A 21,320-nucleotide genomic window follows, 5' to 3' on the forward strand; every position below is an offset into this window, starting at 1 on the left:
TTCTTTACAAAATGTTTTATTATTCACGTTTAATTAACGACTTTTTAAGTCACATTGTAAACTCTAAGTGTTGACCCCAGAGAGCTACCCCCCCAGGGTCAAGGTCCCAGTAAGCAGGACCACTCATTAACCATCACCTCCTGGAGGAAGGACTGTTAAGGGTTAATGAGAACCAGTAGCCCTCAATGCCACCCAATACCAATTCACTGGCAGCATGAGGGCCAAAGAGGTCATAAAATAGTCAAGGAGCCAAGAGACATTGCAGCGTAAACGCCTTGGTCGTAGTGTGAGGGGGCGGGGTCTGCAGGAAGAACAGATAAAGAGGGACAGACGAGCAGATAGAAATAAAACTATTTACAGGACGCACAAGATTCACAGTATGTACAGACAGAAGACTGGACCATAAAGTGCTTAGAAATTGAAGGTGGTGTGGGTGCCGCTGGGGACCTGGAAGTTGTAGCCGTCTGCAGTGGCTTCAGGGGCCAACTCTTCTTCCTCATCCTCCTGCAAGGAAAGAAGGGGGTTAAACTGAAGTCACCTTGAACTATGCATTGTGGACCCCTATAATTCTGTCTCTTTAAGAAGCACTCACCTCTGAAGCAAAGTATTTCTCAATAATTGTGGCAGACGCCTTATACACCTGCTCATTTTCATGCGTCTGGAGAGCCTCGATGCGGTCAAGACCACCACACTCCTCCACCATGAGGCACAGCTTCTCCGTCTCCCCGAGCTTCTCAGCAGCCTGCAGGGTATACACAACAAAGAGGGGTGGTTATAAGATTATTCACCAGCATCAGGTGTGTGGGGTTACAGGATCCAGTACCAGACTGCATGTCCTCACTCACCGAGAAGATGTTTGTGAAGGCGTCCATGATGACCAGCACAGTCTTACTATCCTTGGCAGACAGCAGGTTGCACAGTGGCTCGATCACTCCAGACTGCACCAGGTAGATGATCTGGTCCATGGTGCCTCCACTGGTGTAGTTTGTGACTGCCCACACTGCTTCCTTTTGAGTCTTGTAGTCTCCCTGCACCAGAAGAGCGAGAAACATGAGTGTTGTAGTAAGGAGACCCGTGTGTACTGGCCAGGATCCAGAGCTGCTCTCACCTTCCGGAGGATATCTATGAGGTAGGGGATGAGCCCATGGTTGATCACTTCCTGGATCTGGTCCTGGCGGCCTGCAGTGATGTTGGACAGGGTCCAGGCGGCCTCCTTCTGAATGTTATTCTTCGGGTGGGTGAGGAGCTCAGGGAAGACGGACAGTGCACCCGACTGCAAGACGACCTGCGTCTGCTCATCTGTGCCAGTCACTATATTCCCTACAGTCCGGAGGCAAGGAGTCTGCAAAACATAAGATGTCTGTAATATCTGCTACAACTCCCAGCATGCCTTACACTGCACCCTCCAGTAATGCCCCCACTTACCACTATGGTCAGCTCTTTGCACCCCAGCAGATGGACCACCCTGCTGACCAGCCCAGTGTTCACCACCACATCTATACGGTCATTGGCACCATCTGTGAGGTAGGAGATGGCCCAGCAAGTGTCGGCCAGGACCTCACGGTCATCATGGTCCAGAAGCCTGACCAGTGTGGGAAGGATCTGCTGCACCGCTTCCAGTGGGGGAGCAGGGTTCTTATTGCGGCACAGGTTGGACAGGGTCCAGGTGACATTACGCAGGTAACCAGTCTAGGAGAGGAAAGGCATTCAGACACAGGGGCAGGGCAGACATTGTCTGCTGCAGTGCTGTAAATATCAGGGCTTACCGGCAAGGCATGGAAGTCAGGGACAGCCAGCAGCGCCAACAGGGGCTCCACAGCGCCATGTTTTATCACTAGGTCTCTGTAGGCAGAACCATCACCTGGAGGAAGACGAACAAGTCACTGATAGTACTGAGGCAGTGGTGGGAAGGCATAGCTACCTCACCTGTGGAGGTGCTGCAGCAGTATGATCCAAGCCTTACCTGCAATGTTTCCCAGGGCCCATACTGCCTGCTCACTGATGTGAGGATGAGGAGAAGCCAGCAGGGAGATAAAGGCTGGGACCGCTCCACCATCCACCACGGCTTTGGTCTGGTCAGAGTTACCAGACGCAATGTTTGTCAGAGCCCACGAAGCTTCAAACTGGATAGGGCTACAGTCAGAGTGGTTTAGGAAGGCCACCAGCCTGGGAATAAGGCCAGCCTGGATGATACGGTCAATGGGAGGCTCCCTCTCTCTGGACAGAAGCTTCCTGCCAAGAGCAAGACAAGACCATAGGTCAGACATTCAACCTGTGCCGATACTACAACACCCAGCAATGGGCACATAAACACTACATCTGAGAGGTTAAAGGGTACTCCAGTTGAATTTTTCCTTTTAAATCAACTTGTGCAAGAATGTTACAGATCTGTAATTTACTTCTTTTTAAAAAAAACTCCAGTCTTCCTCCAGGACATACAGCAGCTGATAAGTACTGAAGTGCTATATTCCAGTCTGAATGCTCCCTGCTGCCACCTCTGTCCATAATGGGAACTGTACAGAGCAGGAAGTGATTTCTATGGGATTTGCTGAAGGTGTCTGACACCTTCTGCAGGACAGAGCAGCTAATAAGTACTGGAAGGGAATCTGTCAGCACCTGGACCCAATCCAAGGTGCTTACAGTGTCGATTAAGGGTACAAACCCACACACCGTATACACAGCAGATACGCAACAAATACGCAGCAAATACGCAGCAGATTTGTTGGTACAGATTTGATGCTGTGTTCAGTTATTTAGATATAATCTGCTGCGTATTTGCTGCGTGTTTGCTGCGTGTTTGCTGCGTATCGCAGCAGTAAATACGCTGCTTATACGGTGTGTGGGTTTATACCCTAAGTGATAGTTTACTTGTTAGAAGGGTGCCTTTGTTTAACTCTCAGGGAAGGGGCTGTTGCACAGTCATCTCTTAGGGTATGTTCCCTTCAGAAAGGGCATTGGCTTCAGCCCCTTGGGACACATCTTCTGGTATACAGTGGGAGCAATATTTGCAGAGAACTTACACTACAGTGTAAGGGTATGTTCACACCGAGTAAGTCAGATGGAATTCCATGGTGGAAAGATCTGGTGTGGAATCTTGCCTGCCGCTCACAGTATAGACATGTCCATTCTGAGAGCAGAGGCGTGCGAGCTCTCCCAAAGACAGGCTATTTACTTAGTGTGAACATACCCTTATACTGTAATAAGAGTCAGGAGTCAAGGTGAAGAACTTGTCCCACACTCTGGCATGCATTACCACTCCTTCCTCCATTTTTGAAGATGTCAGTGCCAGGCAGCTGCCTGTACACATGCACCAGCCTCCATGTTTGAGCGACTGCTGTTAGCAGGTGCCATGGATTGGGAGAGCAGCGCACATTCACCAAGTGTCCCAACTGTGGCCACTGGCTTTAGGCATGCCAACATTGCTCCCACTGTAACCAGCAGACATGCACCAAGGGGCTGAAGCCAAAGCCCAGTCTGGACTCCGCATGCCACTTCCTCAGGTCTACGGAGTCTGCATAGGAAGCTGCGTGGCCTGTGTGTGCAGACCGTCAGGACAATGTTCATGGCTCTAGACAGCTTGGAGGCCACCCAGCATAGAATATTCATTCAGGAAGGGGAGAAGGGAGTGTTGGTGTGCCAGTGTGAGGCACAAGTGTTCTACCATGACACCAACTCTTGATTACAGTGGAAGATGAAATTGTGCAGCATGCCCTTCCGAGATCTAAGACAAAGGTATCCTTCTAGCCAATACTCAGCACCTGCCTCAAGTCCGGGCCAGGTATTGACAGATTGGCTAAAATTCTCACAAACTGTTGGTTATACAGATTTGTAACTTAAGACCTCCAGTCTTTAAAGTTCTCCTTAAAATGGGAAATAGTTTAGATGAACCTAAACTGCTGATATGCCCCTACTGCACACGGAAGGTATCTCTTCTGTGCTGTTCCCAAGGCGTTAAGTGTAATCCTTGGAGCACTGCCCTGAAGCACGAGCCGGCCTACTTCATTGCTTACAGGGAGCGGGTCGGCTGGCATGATGGGGCTCCTAAGTGCTCTGAGCTGAGGGTTACACCGCTAACAGCATGGGAAGGAAGGTAACAGACATACCTTCCTCAATAACCCATGCGCAATAGAAGGGCTATGAGCAGCTTAGATTTGACTAACCTGTTGATAGTTCCCCTTTATCTGACACTGCAGACCATAGATCTCCGGTCCACGTTGCCACCATATACGCCAAGAGGTCAGGTGGCCAGGGACTTACCGTGCAGCTTGAGTTGCCTGCAGCTGGAGTTCAATGCTGGGGCTGGACACTCCACGGACGATCTCCTCCACACTCCACTGAGAAGATGTCTGGCCGTTCTGGTTCTTCTCCTGCAGAGGGGATGTGGGCTCATCGGGGAAGGAGCTGACATTCCTTCTCTTCAGCAGCTGATCATCTTTCTTGGCCTTACGGAGCTCAACGTTCACCTCCACCCTTCTACGCCTCATCTCCTGGGAAGGGAAGAAGAGTCAGGCCTGCATAGTGGACCCCCCACAACTGCAGATGGTGCCGACCACCACACTTGCAGCTTGTACCCCCACAGTAATCCCCACTCCTGGCAGCGTCACTTACCGTGGTATCTCGGCCCTTGTTCTTGAAGCACTTGAGGCGGTCAGTGGCAGCATTCTCGTTGTTAGACATATTTACAGCAAGGGGTTAATGGAGACCAGGAATATGTGCACCTGTCAGGAGGAAAGACAGGTGACTACAACTCTTAGCAAGCAAAAAGCAGTATTAATATCATACCAGGTGCACAACATTTTAGCTATAGAAGTCTTTCACGGCTTTCTACCGTACACTGGTGTGCCATCTGATCTCAACTCCCAGCATTCCCATGTAACACCAGACTAAGCTCCTAGGCCCCAGCTTGCCGTCAGTCCCCAGATACACTGATGGCAGGAAGACATGCACTGTACAGTCTAGGAAAACCTGCCACTGACACCCTGTAACAAACCCTCAGCTGTAGAATGAGGCAAAGAACCGGCCAGGATGTGAACTGACAAAGTGATGAGGAAGGGGAGGATATGACACCGTCCTGCGTTTACAAGTTTCCCCTCCTGGCCGGCTACTGGGGTGGAGATAGCGACAGACCCCTCCCTTACCCGTAACAAAGAGGCTGCGAGACACCATGTGCGGGGGCCCCAGTTTAGGTAATCCACTGGTACAGGCGCAGCAGAAGCCCCCCCAAAGGGGGCTGATTAAGTATCACACCTAACCCCGTGAACATACGCCACCTCCACAGCCAAAACTACAGTGAAAAACTCAGACCCCCGAACCGACACAAGACCGCCCTCCCAATATATCACAGCCACCCAGAATACATCACCCCCAGAGATCAAACAGCACCCCAACATCACCCCCAGAGATCAGACAGAGCACCCCAATATATATCACTGACACCCAGAATACATCACCCCAACATCACTGACACCCTGAATACACCACCCCCAGAGATCAGACAGCAGCCCAACATCACTACCACCCTGAATACACCACCCCCAGAGATCAGACAGCACCCCATCACTGACACCCTAAATACACCACCCCCAGAGATCAGACAGCAGCCCAACATCACCGACAACCTGAATACACCACCCCCAGAGATCAGACAGAGCACCCCAATATATATCACTGACACCCAGAATATATCACCCCAACATCACTGACACCCTAAATACACCACCCCCAGAGATCAGACAGCAGCCCAACATCACTACCACCCTGAATACATCACCCCCAGAGATCAGACAACACCCCAATATATCATTGCCACCCTGAATACATCAGCCACAAGGGGCAGAGCCTGAGACATGTCACTCCAATACATAACCCAGAGAAAGGACACCTCCCTAACAGACTCCACAAGGGGCAGACCCCCAATACAATAACCTCCTGGGAGAAGCCCCCATTACTAACAGGAGGCAAGCAGCAGCCCCTGAAGTCCTCAGTCCTATCCAAAAAGCAGACAGCTGAGGCTGACAGGAGATCAGCACCACAAGTCCCAGCACGCCCCTAGACCCAGTCACAGTAGGAGATCAGCACCACAAGTCCCAGCACGCCCCTATACCCAATCACAGTAGGAGATCAGCACATCCCTACATCAGCACCACAAGTCCCAGCACACCTCCAGCCCCATAGGCCCCTGAAGCCACCGGCAGATCTCTCAGATTGAGGAGCCACAGTATTAACAAACCCGTTACAGAAAACGGAACCACAAGTCCCAGCACACCTGACCCCGGCCGTTAGCTGCGGTCCCTATGACAGCTGAAGCCGCCCCGCCACGTGCTCTCACCTCTGCTCCACGCTGCTGAATGTCTCAGACTATCGGCAGCCGCGGTTTAAATGTCCGCGGGGCCGCGCGCTGATTGGTCAGTTTATGGAACAGCAGCGCTCTCATTGGTCGGTTCAAAAGAAGCCGGCTCCAGTCCCGCGAGATTAACCCCGTGTGGACCGGTGCGAATTGCGGCTCGTGACCCTCCTTCTGCCTGGGAAGCGAGTGACAGCCCACCCCTCAGGACAACACCAGGGGGCGCTAGAGATTACAGGAGTTTATGTAACGTATAGAGCTGTGTATTATATGAGCCTGATCGTCAGCTCGCGGGATCACAGCTGCAGAGTCTGAATTATACCGTGTTATATCACATGTCAGGCGCAGGGTCGGTATTACATCCGCATTGTATCGCGATATACATGACACTGTAAACCCTCACAGCGAGGTGACAGGAGACTGTTCACAAGATGGCTCCTTCCTCCCCGCAGTCTCCGCTCAGCGCTCCTTTCCTACGATTGGCTGCATCTGCCAGGGGGAGGAGCGTCTATCTCCAGGCGCTGTCGTCAGACGTAAGGCACGTGTGTGCGGCTGGCAGACTTGTGGTGACCCAGTGGCCTAATGGATAAGGCATCAGCCTCCGGAGCTGGGGATTGTGGGTTCGAGTCCCATCTGGGTCGCTCTAGTATCTCGTTTTGGATCATAACATAAAGTGGCGGGAAATCATCTGAGGAAAGACATCTGACCCCCGGCCGTCCCTCACAGTGGAAGACTCCGAACTGGAGCGCCCTGACCGTGACCTCTGCCCAGACATGGAGCTGCCCCCTCACCTGCTGGGCTGTCATAGGATTATCCCCTCACCGCCTGTTCCTCTACTATTAACCCCTCCCTGGCCTGTTACATAGTCTTATTTACCGGCCGGTCCCTTATAGTACTATCCCCCCACCAGCTGGTGCTCTGTACTGTTAACCCCTCACCAGCCATTTCCTCACAGTGTTATCTCCTGACCGGCTGGTCCCTTAAAGTGTTATCCCCTCACAGGAAGGTCCCTTATAGTGATGCCCCCACACTGGCCGGTCCCTTATAGTGATGCCCCCACACTGGCCGGTCCCTTATAGTGATGCCCCCACACTGGCCGATCCCTTATAGCGTTATCCCCACTCTGGCCGGTCCCTTATAGTGTTACCCCCACATTGGCCGGTCCCTTATAGTGTTACCCCACCACTGTCCGGTCCCTTATAGTGATGCCCCCACACTGGCCGGTCCCTTATAGTGTTATCCCCACACTGGCCGGTCCCTTATAGTGTTACCCCACACTGTCCGGTCCCTTATAGTGATGCCCCCACACTGGCCGGTCCCTTATAGTGTTATCCCCACACTGGCCGGTCCCTTATAGTGATGCCCCCACACTGGCCGGTCCCTTATAGTGTTATCCCCACCACTGTCCGGTCCCTTATAGTGATGCCCCCACACTGGCCGGTCCCTTATAGTGTTACCCCACCACTGTCCGGTCCCTTATAGTGATGCCCCCACACTGGCCGGTCCCTTATAGTGATGCCCCCACACTGGCCGGTCCCATATAGTGATGTCCCCACACTGGCCGGTCCCTTATAGTGATGTCCCCACACTGGCCGGTCCCTTATAGCGTTATCCCCACACTGGCCGGTCCCTTATAGTGATGCCCCCACACTGGCCGGTCCCTTATAGTGTTACCCCACCACTGTCCGGTCCCTTATAGTGATGCCCCCACACTGGCCGGTCCCTTATAGTGTTATCCCCACACTGGCCGGTCCCTTATAGTGATGTCCCCACACTGGCCGGTCCCTTATAGTGATGCCCCCACACTGGCCGGTCCCTTATAGCGTTATCCCCACACTGGCCGGTCCCTTATAGTGATGCCCCCACACTGGCCGGTCCCTTATAGTGATGCCCCCACACTGGCCGGTCCCTTATAGTGATGTCCCCACACTGGCCGGTCCCTTATAGCGTTATCCCCACACTGGCCGGTCCCATATAGTGATGTCCCCACACTGGCCGGTCCCTTATAGTGATGTCCCCACACTGGCCGGTCCCTTATAGCGTTATCCCCACACTGGCCGGTCCCTTATAGTGATGCCCCCACACTGGCAGGTCCCTTATAGTGTTATCCCCACCATTGTCCGGTCCCTTATAGTGATGCCCCCACACTGGCCGGTCCCTTATAGTGTTACCCCACCACTGTCCGGTCCCTTATAGTGATGCCCCCACACTGGCCGGTCCCTTATAGTGTTATCCCCACACTGGCCGGTCCCTTATAGTGATGTCCCCACACTGGCCGGTCCCTTATAGTGATGCCCCCACACTGGCCGGTCCCTTATAGCGTTATCCCCACACTGGCCGGTCCCTTATAGTGATGCCCCCACACTGGCCGGTCCCTTATAGTGATGCCCCCACACTGGCCGGTCCCTTATAGTGATGCCCCCACACTGGCCGGTCCCTTATAGCGTTATCCCCACACTGGCCGGTGTAACGCCTGGAGTAGTGGATCCACTGGACCGTCACCAGCGATGGCACTAACCTCACCAGGGAGCGGAGTCTAAGGGGCCGCTGGTTTTCACCAGAGCCCGCCGCAAGGCGGGATGAACTTGCTGCGGCAGGCGACCCCCAGGTCGCTACCCCTGGCTTGGTTGCTGGTGACGGCAGGCGAGGCGTGGCAGGAACAGTAGGCAGGAGATGGTACTGGCAGAGGTCTGTAGGCGTAACCGCAGGTGACAGGCTGAACACAGGAGCAATGGAGTGACAGGGGAGCAGGAACCAGGAACAAGGACTAGGGACCAGGTAGCGGATAGCAATCAGGAACAAGGACTTGGGACCAGGTAGCGGATAGGAATCAGGAACAACAGGGGGCTGGGCCAAACGCTATGGGAAGCATGTAGAGGCTCCAACACCTGCAGTGGGGCAGGGCTGGAATTTATAGGGAGTGATTGTGTGCATGACCAATTAGGAGCACACTGCCCCTTTAAATCTGAGACAGCCGGCGCGCGCGCGCCCTAGGAGGCGGGGACGCGCGCGCCGGCCGGCACAGCGATGGACAGGAGCGTGGAGAGGTGAGGCGCCCCCCGGGGCCGAAGTAACAGCAGCGCCGGGTCCCTGCCTATGGACACCGGCTGCTGCATGGGGAAGGAGGAGGTCGCGGCGGTGGCCCGGAACACGGGACGCCGCCGCGGCCGTGACAGCCGGTCCCTTATAGTGATGCCCCCACACTGGCCGGTCCCTTATAGCGTTATCCCCACACTGGCCGGTCCCTTATAGTGTTATCCCCACACTGGCCGGTCTCTTATAGCGTTATCCCCACACTGACCGGTTCCTTATAGTGATGCCCCCACATTGGCCGGTCCCTTATAGTGTTACTCCACCACTGTCCGGTCCCTTATAGTGATGCCCCCACACTGGCCGGTCCCTTCTAGTGTTATCCCCACACTGGCCGGTCCCTTATAGTGTTACCCCCACACTGGCCGGTCCCTTATAGTGTTATGCCCACACTGGCCGGTCCCTTATAGTGTTATCCCCACACTGGCCGGTCCCTTATAGTGTTATCCCCACACTGGCCGGTCCCTTATAGTGTTATCCCCTCACCAGCAAGACCCTTAGAGTGTTATCCCCTTACCAGTCGGACCCTTATAGTGTTATCCTCTCACCGGCTGGTCCCTTATATTGTTATCCCATTTGCTTCCACAATGACACCCTAATGTTCGACTGGCAGAACAACGCATGGGGTATTACCACAGTATTAGTCTGCAGGACGAGGAAATATTTTAATCATACAATAAAAAGTTTGCATAACTCCTCCACAGGAAATACAGCGGTACCTCGGTTCTCGAACTTAATATGTTCCGGAAAGCAGTTTGAGAACCGAGCAGTGTCTTCCCATAGGAAATAATGTAAGGGTACAAACACACACGGCTTATACGCTGCGTATTTACTGCTGCCATACGCAGCAGATTAGATCTAAATAACTGAACACAGTATCAAATCTGCTGCGTATCTGCTGTGTGTGTTTGTACCCTAAATGTGTTTAATTGGTTCCAGCACCCACCAATAATAACCCACAGTGCCCATATATTACATTGATAAGTTCCCAGTTTAATCTCTACAGCACAGAACAGCACTAGTACACTGTACAGGACATTACAGAGCAGCACTATACTGTACAGTACATTATACACAAGAAACATTCAACAAAACCAGCAATTATAGTACAGCAGTCACTAACTCCTCACTCATCATCCTTTACTGTATAGAGTTCCCCCCATCCCAGCACTGTAAAGTACGGGAGATGGTGGTGCACTGACCGTACTACTACTGTACTGTATATGCGCTCCAGCAGTATTATACAGTACTGTACTGTATGTGAAGCCTCACCAGTGCTAAATTTACCAGGTACAACCCACCATCCACGCTCGCAAAAACATTCAGATACCGAGTACTTCAAGACTAGGGGCCCAAAAAGTTTGAGAACCGAGCAAGGGTTTGAGAACCAAAGCAAACTTTTATTGAAAATACAGTTTGAGTTCAAAGCAGTTTGAGAACCGAGGTACCACTGTATACAAAGGCGCCATCCCCATAGCACAGTGAGTTTTTTATTCGTCCTCTAGCCTGCAGAGGTTATTATTCTCCCTCCTCTAGTTAATCTGTTGTTTTCTACTCTTCAGGGGTTCTGCTTGGATCCAGAGTCTGCCGCTGTGGATGACTAAATAACGGAGGATTGGCTTTTAGTGGGTCTCTCTGGGGGCTCGCTGTTCATGCTTCCAGCTGTTGTTACCTGTGTCCGGTGTAAGCTCCTGGGGTTGGCGTGCAGCCTGCTTACTGATACTACCACTTTGTGCAGTCCGTCTTCTTTCAAGGGTGACGCCATTTTGGCGCATCCCTGGCGTTTCGCGCACTTCCAGTCCCCTGATTGTCCAATAATTTGTTCTCGGCTGGAGGTAAGTATAAGCTCTCACAGCACTCCTTTACTGAGGATTCTCTTAGGTCTAATTTTTTTTATATTATTGTCATCACAGTGGTGATATTTTATAAGCTGCGTTGTAGGGGCGGATTCCCCCGGGGTTTTGGTGCCATTTCTCCTTTCAAAATGCAGTAGGTCTTAGTACTCTGAGCTCTCAACTGCCTTGGCTGTAGTAGCTGCCAGGAGATCTGTATCTTCTATGGTTAGATTAGTTCTACAGAAAATTATTTTTGTTTCTCCAGTTTTCTGTTTGCATCTCTTCACCATCTATTTTTCTTCCAGTACTATGCCAGTCATGTCATGCTAAAGATAATGAGGAACCCACCATTAGAGATGTCGTCATATCGGTCAAAGACTTTGGGAAAAAGTCTCTGTCCAGGGCAAAGATATCCCGTCATTACAAACAAGCAAAAAGCGAGGAGAGGTCCTCTATTCCTCTATTTCTCACTCAGAGTGTGTTAGTATGGTAATTTCCCATAAGGTTATGAGTTATATATGGGTATTAATTGGCTTCTGTCTTTTATCTGTAGGGGTTTGTATAAAATAGTTGATGAAGTGACATCATCATGAGCCTCTTCATCATCTTCTGATGAGGAGGGCGAAGTCTCTAAAGGGTAATTAATTCCCCATGGATAGAATTCATAAACTTCTCAAGGCTGTACTAGCAGAAATCCACCCCAGGAGAGTGACAATGTTGTCTCCACTTCAAGAGGGCCTAGGGCTTTCACTGCGGGGAAAAGTGAAAAACTTATGCCACAGACAGAATGAAAGAGGCCTAATAAGGCTCCAATGTTGAGCAAGAAATGTAAGGCCCTTTATACTTATAAGGAGGATCAGGCTAAGGAATGGCTTTTTCTGCCTAAAGTCAATACTACAATCGCCAAACTGTCCAAGCGCACTGTCCATTTTACCAGCTGAGGATTAGGCCAATCTTAAGGATTCTAGGTAGCCCAGAGTGCTGTAGCTGTCTTTTAATATGAGGTCTCTAGGAGCCTCAGAAAAAGGCTTGCTAGATGCAAGATGATCTTGAAGTTGGAGTAAACAGGTACAAGATCCTTGATTCCTTCAAGCATATCAATCTAGCAATTGTTTTTCTCTGCAATGCTTCTTCTCAGCAGACTAGACTGTCATCCGGAGCCATGGCCCTGTCTACAGTGTGGCGCAGGGCTCTCTGGCTGGGACCTTGGACTTGGGATAATCTATCTAAGTTTCATCTCTGTAACCTAGAGTTTCTGCCTGGAAGACTCTTTGGCCCTGAATAAGATAGAATAACGGAGCATCTGTCGGTCACAAAAGGGAAATCCTTGCCACAAACCTCTAGATTTCTGAGGTCCTTTCATAGGGGTAGATCCCCTGAGAGAGGAAGAAGTCGCTATAAGGGTTAAAGAAAAGGTGCTAGTAATACTAGAAGAGGGGCTAATAAGCAGACCATAGATGCTGCCAAGAAAGCTAACTTCTTACGCCTGGGACTAATGCCTGGGAGGTCATTTAAGTTACTTTGTAAATGCGCACTCTAGGCCCAGTAATACAGACGATTCTAGAAAGAGATGATCTATTCTACGAAGAAAATATTAGATGGCTTCACAAGACCTGCAGGAAACATACTTTCACGTCCCAATTTTGCCCTCTGACAGACAATTCCTCAGAATCACTGTACATATAAAAAATTATCTAAGACATCTTCAATCCCAGGTCCTTCCCTTTGGAATAAGTTCAGCGCCCTTTGTATTTACAAGGGTGGTCTTTGCTATGATGGTGGTCTAAAGACTTCAGGGTATAAGAGTTGTCCTTTTACACAGACCGATTATCGTGCAAAAAATCATTAAATTGTTCTAATTTAAGTGATAATCTTCTAGTGTAGATGCTGGAGGAATTGAGATGTTCGTCATAATAACGAACACCTCAGATACCGGTTGGAGAGCCCAGCTTTCAGACAGAACTGTATCAGTTATATGGACGTCTGCAGAAAGAAGCCTTCCGTCCAATGTGAGGGGGTTAAAGGGGTAGTGCGGTGCTACACATTTAGTCCCTAAATAATACAAATTACAAATGTGGTGCATTATAATCACTGAATTACCGCTCCAGCCCTCCCTCATGTTGACCCCCCTCCAGCGCGCCATCAGCTGCTCAGCCGCGATTGGCTGAGCATAATATTTCACATGGCCGGACTTCTTTAAGGTACAACTGGCAGCACTCTAAGCATTTCTTAATGGAAGAATCCTATAATACAAGAAGTCAAGGACTTCATTACCTACAGGAGTGCCCTTCCTGTGGGGGTACTACTTGCTAACTCCTCTTGCATTGTTCTGCCAATGAGTAGCGTTGAATAGCATTGAGTCGAACAACTTGATTTTCTCAAACTCAAACAGAACATTTTACCGTTCGTTCGAGTTGAAGATGAAGTTCGAGCGCCTTTCTGCGAGCCATAGAAGTGTTTGAAGGTGTAGGGGCCTCATCGGCTGCTAAAATCACATGACCATCCCATATAAAACTCACTGGGATGCGTTCTGAATGCTATTTTCTGCTCACTGACTGTGCTGTGTCCTGCTACCATTGCACCTTTTATAGCTACGCCACAGCTTGCAAGCTGTCCTCATTTATTAACCATTAAAAGCAATTAGGTATTTTACCTTCTTAATGTTTTTTTTTTCTGTCGTTCTTAGAGCCAAATTTTCTCCACTAAGTTGTTCCATGAATCCAGTTTACTCTTCTGGATGGTAATTCCAGTTTTTCCTCACCTGTATAGGTATATAAATAGCCCAGAACATCTTTACCCATTGACTTTAATAAGGTTCGAGTTCGAATCGAACCTTGAACTGAACACCACCACTGTTCGAAGTTCGACTCGAACTCAAACATTTTACTGTTCTGTCATCACTACCAATGAGATGTTAGAGAAGTTAACATTTAGTATGTTAATGTTTTCCCTTATTCCCATTGGCAGTACAAGGCTTCCTTCCGCCCTACTAGTTACTTTATAATTTACTTACTGTGCTATGAGGCTGGTGCCTCTACATACCTTCTGGGGAGAAGTTATGCAAATTTTTTTGTTGTGTCATTAAAATATTCCCTTGTCCCGTGCGCTAATAGGGGCGATAAGCTAAAATTATTATGTTAATTTGTTTTCCCTAAGACCCATTGGCATCACAACATATGGGGTAAATTCGCCCCTGCGAGCCCCTGGGACGAAGGAATATTTAATGAAAAAATAACAATTAAATTTTAATCCCCTCCTCCATGAGGTATAAATAGGCTCCACCCCCCCCTAGACCTCAGTCTAATTATAAAGAAACATAAAACACAGGGAGGGAGTCTTGTGATGCCAATGGGTCTTAGGGAAAACAAATTAACATAATAATTTTAGCTTCCCTTACGTCCCATTGGCATCACAACATATGGGGAATTAGCAAGCATTATCCCCAATGGGCGGGTTATTTATTACGTCCGCATTAAGAACAGATCTTGCAAAGGTTGTTCTTGACAAGAAAGAAGTATCCAGCCTGAAATATCTCACAAAGGTTGTCAAAGACGACCAGGTAGCTGCCTGGCATATGTCCTCAAGTGGCACAGCGGCACGCTCTGCCCAAGTGGAGGCCACAGCTCTAGTAGAGTGAGCCCTGGTAAATTCTGGTGGATCCAGATCAGCAGAAGAGTAACATAAGGCAATGGAGTCACAGATCCATCTGGATATTAAAGGTTTTGAAGCCTTTCTCCCCTTGTTCTTTCCTGCGAAAGGGATAAAGAAATTCTCGTCTTTACGAAAATCACCTACTCTATGTAGATAGATCTTGATAGCTCTGGATACGTCCAATAAAGAAAGATCCAAGTCTTCTTTAGATGATCCAGTAGGAGAAAATACAGGCAATACTATTGGCTGGTTGATGTTGGCAAATGAAGCCACCATAGGCAGGAATCCTGGAAGGAACCTAAGGATAACTTTGTCTTGGGAAAAAGTCACGTATGGAGGTGCGGAGCCAAGGGCTTGAAGTTCTCCAACTCTCTTAGCAGAGGTAATGGCTAGTAAAAGAGAAACTTTCAATGTTAACTTGAAGTCTACTTCCTCCCAAGGCTTAAAGGGAGGAAGACACAGGCGTCTCAACACAAAGGATAAGTCCCATGGGTCTACCTGCTTTACCAGGTTAGGCCTAGTCTAGCCTTAACAAAATTCTTTACCTCCAAGATCTGAAAGAAACGTGAGTTTAGGTGTGCAGAGAGGGCTGCTATCTGCACCTTGATGGAACTAGGTTTTAATCCTTTATAGAAGCCTTCCTGTAAAAACTCCAATGACTGTGGAGTAGACGGTTTAAGTCCATCAATACTCCTGCTTACACACCAATCTTGAAAATCTTCCAAATCCGTGCATAAGATTTATTTGTAGTGCAACTACGAGCGTGAGAAAGGGTATACTATACCTTCTCAGAAAAACTAGAGTCCAATACGGTCCTCTCAGTCTCCGAGCTGTCAAGCTGAGGCTGGAAAGATTCCTGCACAGATGTTGACCCTGGAATATTAGATCCGGATGCAGAGGTAATCTCCAAAATTCCCCTCTGCTCATATTCATGGGCAGGGTGAACCATGCCCTCTTCGGCCAGAAGGAAGTTATTATTATCACTGACAACTGATCTTCATCAAACTCTGGGAATCATGGCTATGGGAGGAAAGATATACGCCAGCTGGTATGTCCATGGTATTGTCATTGAGTCCACTACCGTGGGATTGTCTGCCCTGTAAAGGGAACAGAAATTCCTCAGTTTGGCATTGCTTGCTGATGCCATGAGGTCTCTCTGAGGAAGCCCCCACCTCTGGGTTAACTGAATGAACACTCTCCTTGAGAGAGACCATTCCCCCGGTAATGTCAGGCCTCGACTCAGTCAATCCGCCAATATATTGTCGACACCCCTGATATGAATCGCAGAGAGTCTGGTTATTCTGGTTTCTGCCCAACAGAAAAATCTTCTCTACTTCCCTGAGGAGAGAAGGGGATCTGGTACCTCCCTGTTTAGGTACGCCACACAGGTCATGTTGTTCATCCGGATTCTGTAAAATAGGAGGAGAAAAATGAAGAAGAGCTAGGTAAATCACTCTAAGCTCCCTCACGTTGGAGGGCAGAGCGGATTCCTGTTGACTCCAAGATCCTGCAGTCGTGATGACTGTCAGATGAGCTCCCCAACCTGTTCCTGAAGCATCCGTCGTGATGGTTATCCAGTGTGGTTCTGAAAATAAACTCCATGTTTGACTTGTCTCCACCACATTAGAGAATGTCTTGTTTGAGTCGATAGAACATGCATCGCATCCAAGTCCTTCAGTCCTCGGTTCCATACTGTTAGTGCTTCTCTCTGAAGAAATCTCATGTGCCATAACGCCCATGGCACCGCGTCCACAGCTGAGGCAAGGAGCCCTAAAAAGCGCATTTATGTTCTTATGGATACCTGACGAGGAGGAATTAGGAATTAAGTCTGATTTCTCTATGTTGATAAGCCAACCTAATTGTTGAAGTATGTCCTGGACATAGTTCAACTGAACTCTCAGAAGATCCTGAGTCTGAGTCATAATCAACCAATCATCCAGGTAAGGGATAACTTTATCCCCTGTAAACGGAAGCGAACCATCATGGTGACACTACCTTTGTGAAAACAAAGGGTGCGGAGGTATTCCGGATGGAAGGACTTTGAATTGTAAGTGTCTTACCTTCCCCTGGATTTGGATGGCGAAGGCTCTCCTGTGAGCCTTCAGAATCGGTACATGAAGATATGCATCCGGTAGATCTATGGTGACCATAAAATCTCCCTCCTGGAGGATAGATTTTACCGATCTTATGTTCTCCATGTGGAAAGTCTTCTTTACGATGCATCTGTTGAGATATCGCAAATCTATAATAAGCCTCCAATTTCCGGATGGCTTCAGCACTAGTAACACTGGGGAGTAAACTCCCTGACCGATCTCAGATAGAGGAACATCCTCTAGAGCCTCAATGGAAAGGAGGCGAAGAATTTCTGTCTCTAGGACTAAGTGTCTTTCTGGCTTAAGATTTCTTGACAGAAGAAATCTTGGAGGAGGAAGAGATGATAAATGAAGGACATAACCATTTTGAATAATATTCAACACCCAGTGATCTTTTCTTAATTCTTCCCAGGCAGGGAGAAACAAACTCAGACGTGTTCCCACTGGACAGCTTCTGCGTCAGAAGTCTGGTTTCTTGTTGGTGTCCTTATTCTGCTGCTTCCCGGAACCTCTTCTGGAATAGTTTCTTCCTCGACCTCTGTACTGGTATCTCCCTTTGCCTCGCTGAGGAGATTTTGCTCTGCGAAAGGAATCACCGCTCTTATAGGACAATGGTAGGGACTTCCCCTCCTTGTCAGACAATTCCTCCATTAATTTATCCAGCTCAGAGCCAAACAGCCTACCTGGCTGGAACTCCATATTACAGAGCTGAATTTTGGAGTTAGCATCTCCAACCCAGGGTTTTAACCATAGCGCCCTTCGGCAGCGGTTGAGAGCGTACTAGTTTTTTTTTTACGCTAACCTGGTTCCCTGAGATGCAGCATCGCAGAGGAAGTCAATGGCCATAATGACCTTTTTTAAGGAGCGAAGGACCTTGTCCCTGCTAGCTCTACCTTCCAATTTTCCTGGACCTTGGTCAGCCATCTTCTTAGGCTTCTAGAAACCTCAAAAGAAGAAATGGAGACTGCCCCTTGGGCTGCCGCTGCCGTATATGATCTCTTGAGGGCTACCTCCACCCTTCTATCCATCGGATCCTTAAGATTGGATCCGTCCTCCGCAGGCAGCACAGTACCTTTTGACAGTTTGGCTATGGCCGGGTCCACCTTTGGAGGCTCAATCCAGTCCTTACATTGTTCTTCCTTGAGAACATATAAGGTCTTAAACCTCTTGCTCAAACCCGGAGCCTTTTCCGGTTCCTTCCATTCCGCCTGTAACATAGACAATGAAGTCTTACCCACAGAAAAAGCCCTAGGCTTTTTTGAGGAGGACCAATCCTATCCTCTTCTATTTCCTCAGGGTGTATTTCAGCTTGCACAGCTTAGCAGAGCTTGTGAATTCTATCAGCTGTGAAATACCCCCTGAATAATTCTTTCTCATCTTCAGAAGTAGAAGAGGTTTCAGAAGAAGATGATGAGTTAACTTCATCAATCACAGTAAAACTGAAAATGACCATAATCCTACAGCCATAAAGTAATATACTCAAAGGCTGGGAGTAGAGAGAGAAATACTCCATTTGGTCTTTAACTTAGGACACGGGCGGCGATTCTCATTAGCCGCTAAAGTCTTTTGCACATAGTCCTTGACCCATACAACTACATCCTGAACATCAGGCTCCTCATAGGTTTAGGTCTGCATGAAGGACAGCGTACTTAGGCATTATAAATATTTTTAGGCATTCATAAATATTTTTATGAAAGAAAGGATGAATCTTATCTGGAAAAAATGATCCTCCTACGGTATCCATAGCCGTCAGGTAGTGGAGTCTCACACTCGGTACATGAAGTGCTTCCTTAGAAGGTCTTTTGCCAGCAGCAGGACTGGTCTCCATTTCAGACATCTGCAAATAATCAATGTATTACAATACATATAAACCACTAGCCTGGCTAGAGTGATATCGGAAAGAGACACTAGGTGGCAGCAACACTTACTTTTAAGTATATAGAAGAGAGATCACAGCACTTTGCACTCAGATGTTTTCTATTAGATCCAAATGAGCCACAGAAAATCCTTCCAGAGGAAGACAGCCAGACCTAGAGGTAGCAACAGCTTACCTTCTGCCTTGAACATACAGCTAATCCGGCATGCAGAGAGTGCGCCGCTGCCGGCCCCCGGAAGTGACATGACGCCGAAGTGCTGAGACGCACGCAGCGCCGATGCGTTCCACAGTCGAACGCGACTGGAAGAAAAGCCAGCGGCTCGGGTGACACGCAGAGTGCGTTCCAAGAAGCACTAGGTAAGAAAAACTTAAAAGCTAAGACCTGCAGAAGCAAATATCAGGATACTACCTGGACACCGGCTCCAGCGGCATCCCAGCAATCATTACCTGGAGGGAAAACCTGAATGCAACAGGTTAACAAAGCATAAAAACGGAGGAGGGACAAAGTCCCCTAGGGCTAACAGCAACGAAGTAAAAAAAGACTGAGGTCTAGGGGGGGGTGGAGCCTATTTATACCTCATGGAGGAGGGGATTAAAATTTAATTGTTATTTTTTCATTAAATATTCCTTCGTCCCAGGGGCTCGCAGGGGCGAATTTACCCCATATGTTGTGATGCCAATGGGACGTAAGGGAATACCTCATGCGTTGTGCTGCCAATGGGACTAAGGGGAAACTAATTTTTCTTCTGCAGTTCTCTCCTTTGTCCTCTAGATGGCAGCAGAGCTGCACAGTAGGTGCACACTGTACCCTGTAGGAGTCACTGTTGTGGGCTCAGCTGCCGGTGCACCTGTGGCCCCTTATAACCAGGATATGCAGGCAGGTTCACAATTATCTTATGATTTCTATATCAGGAACCATTGTGCAGCGCCCAGGGACGATATGTGGTAAACTAAGACAATAACAACCATTCGCCAGTCTGTACTAACATCAGGTCTGCCGATCATCAGATACGCTGCTTTTTCAACAGCTCAGTATAACCAGATCCCTTATGGTATTTTTCAGATCTGATGGAACTGCTGGATGATCAGATGGCGGATGAGAAGCGGGGGAGAGTCCGTCCTTCTGGAATAATCTACAGCGACCCCATTAACATGTGAATGTCCAGGCTGTTTCCCAGAGGCCTAGCTGAATGGCTTGTGGGTCATTAAAGGACGCCAGGGATTGTTCCGTTGTGTCGGCTCTGCTGCCTCCTTCACGCTTCCCCCCATGGACGCCCCTCATTAGCATGAGGCTGGCAGAGGCAGCGAGAAGCAGGGGAGCACAGCTCTGAAGCTCATCTCTACTAGAATGCTATCTGGGGCTGGACGCACTCTCATCCTCCTCATCATTACCATCACCGCTGCACAGAAAGGTGAGCGATACCTACATCAGACATGCATGCACGGTGGGGCAGTGGAAGGCGTCATGGCTGTGAGACTACAAATGCCAGCAAACCAGAGCTGCCTGACACCCTGTAGCAGCATCACTATGTACCTGTCAGGGTAGAGAGGACAGAGCGATGTTCTGCAGATCTGTAGAGAGGTCACTGGTGAAATAATCTACAGGATATACCACTATGTACTTGCCAGGAGATAGAGAGGACAGAGGAATATTTTACAGATCTGTAGAGGTCAGTGATGTAATAATCTGCAGGATGTATCACTATGTACTTTCAAGGAGGTAGTGAGGACAGAGCTATGTTCTGCAGATCTGTAGAGGTCATTGATGTAATAATCTGCAGGATGTATCACTATGTGCTTGCCAGGAGGTAGTGAGGACAGAGCGATGTTCTGCACATCTGTAGAGAGGTCAGCGATTCAATAATCTGATACTTGGTTTAAGATGCAGCTCTGGCTGTGACCGATGTGATAACCTGGTTATGTGTTTGCTGTACAGTATTTTTTCTTTTCCGCAGATGTTTTGGACAGTACCTCACCAGACCCCTCTAGACAGGCATTGGATCTTCCCGGCAGCGCTCCCCCAGTGAGACCTCCCACCCGACTACACATTACCGCATCTCATCTTACAAAGCCAGGAGATGTGAAGAGGACTCCGGCGCTGTCCGACAAGAAGACGAAGAATAAACTGGCGCTGGACAATAACACCGGACTGAGGAAGACCTCAGCTGGTGGGTATGGGGGTTCCAGCAAGGTCCTCCAGGACAGGAACCAGCCCGACTCTATCCTGGTGTCCCCTCTTAGTCACCGCATAGTGTCCTATCAGATCCCAGATCATGAGAGCAACCGGCCTGGGGGCCCGAAACTCATTGAGGCGACTCAAAACTCCAGCAAAGCCGCCTGGATCACCAATCGGCATCCTGCAAGTCTGCTCCACCAGATCAGTCTCTTCAGGAAAGGTACGAATAGTCTCTCCCTAATTCTCCAGCCCCCCA

The 21,320-nt window shown here is 49.1% G+C and overlaps 2 protein-coding genes and 1 non-coding gene across 14 annotated transcripts in view; 2 read left to right on the forward strand and 1 right to left on the reverse strand.

Moving 5' to 3' along the window:
* Positions 1 to 6,813, reverse strand: KPNA2 (karyopherin subunit alpha 2). Of its 8 annotated transcripts, none has more exons than XM_069951587.1 (10): positions 6,747 to 6,813; positions 4,609 to 4,718; positions 4,258 to 4,487; positions 1,964 to 2,232; positions 1,767 to 1,861; positions 1,426 to 1,689; positions 1,109 to 1,342; positions 846 to 1,028; positions 593 to 742; positions 1 to 504 (listed from the first exon to the last, which is right to left on the reverse strand). In XM_069951587.1, exons 2-10 carry the CDS (start codon positions 4,675 to 4,677, stop codon positions 412 to 414), a joined length of 1,587 nt encoding a protein of 528 aa, XP_069807688.1. In that variant the 5' UTR covers positions 4,678 to 4,718; positions 6,747 to 6,813; the 3' UTR covers positions 1 to 411. The 8 variants fall into 8 exon arrangements, with proteins under 8 accessions (XP_069807688.1, XP_069807684.1, XP_069807687.1 ...); XM_069951583.1 differs by having other exon boundaries at positions 6,666 to 6,754; XM_069951586.1 differs by lacking the exon at positions 6,747 to 6,813 and adding an exon at positions 6,329 to 6,587.
* The window catches only part of C14H17orf58 (chromosome 14 C17orf58 homolog), a 17,056-nt gene continuing 2,249 nt past the window's right edge, over positions 6,514 to 21,320 (forward strand). For 2 of the 5 annotated variants that reach the window (XM_069951591.1, XM_069951595.1), the window contains exons 1-4: positions 6,514 to 6,692; positions 10,996 to 11,268; positions 19,952 to 20,300; positions 20,844 to 21,284. In XM_069951591.1, the coding sequence (XP_069807692.1) occupies positions 20,237 to 20,300; positions 20,844 to 21,284 (505 nt within the window). In that variant the 5' untranslated portion in view covers positions 6,514 to 6,692; positions 10,996 to 11,268; positions 19,952 to 20,236. Of the gene's footprint in view, positions 6,693 to 10,995; positions 11,269 to 13,954; positions 14,038 to 19,951; positions 20,301 to 20,843; positions 21,285 to 21,320 lie in introns of all 5 variants that reach the window. The other 3 variants (XM_069951592.1, XM_069951593.1, XM_069951594.1) reach the window with 3 other exon arrangements.
* TRNAR-CCG (transfer RNA arginine (anticodon CCG)) lies at positions 6,912 to 6,984 on the forward strand. Its single transcript has one exon. It is a non-coding gene; the product is annotated as a tRNA-Arg (tRNA).

The sequence above is a fragment of the Dendropsophus ebraccatus genome, chromosome 14 (genome assembly GCF_027789765.1).
Source record: "Dendropsophus ebraccatus isolate aDenEbr1 chromosome 14, aDenEbr1.pat, whole genome shotgun sequence".
Classification (NCBI taxonomy): Eukaryota; Metazoa; Chordata; class Amphibia; order Anura; family Hylidae; genus Dendropsophus; species Dendropsophus ebraccatus.

Bases quoted from the DNA above. Each gene is read 5' to 3' on its own strand.
- KPNA2 (XM_069951587.1), bottom strand. From the start codon at position 4,677: ATGTCTAACAACGAGAATGCTGCCACTGACCGCCTCAAGTGCTTCAAG. The intron at 1,343-1,425 runs GTAAGTGGGGGC...TATGTTTTGCAG, and splicing joins GCAAAGAGCTGACCATAGTG to ACTCCTTGCCTCCGGACTGT. The intron at 505-592 runs GTGAGTGCTTCT...CTTTCCTTGCAG, and splicing joins AGAAATACTTTGCTTCAGAG to GAGGATGAGGAAGAAGAGTT.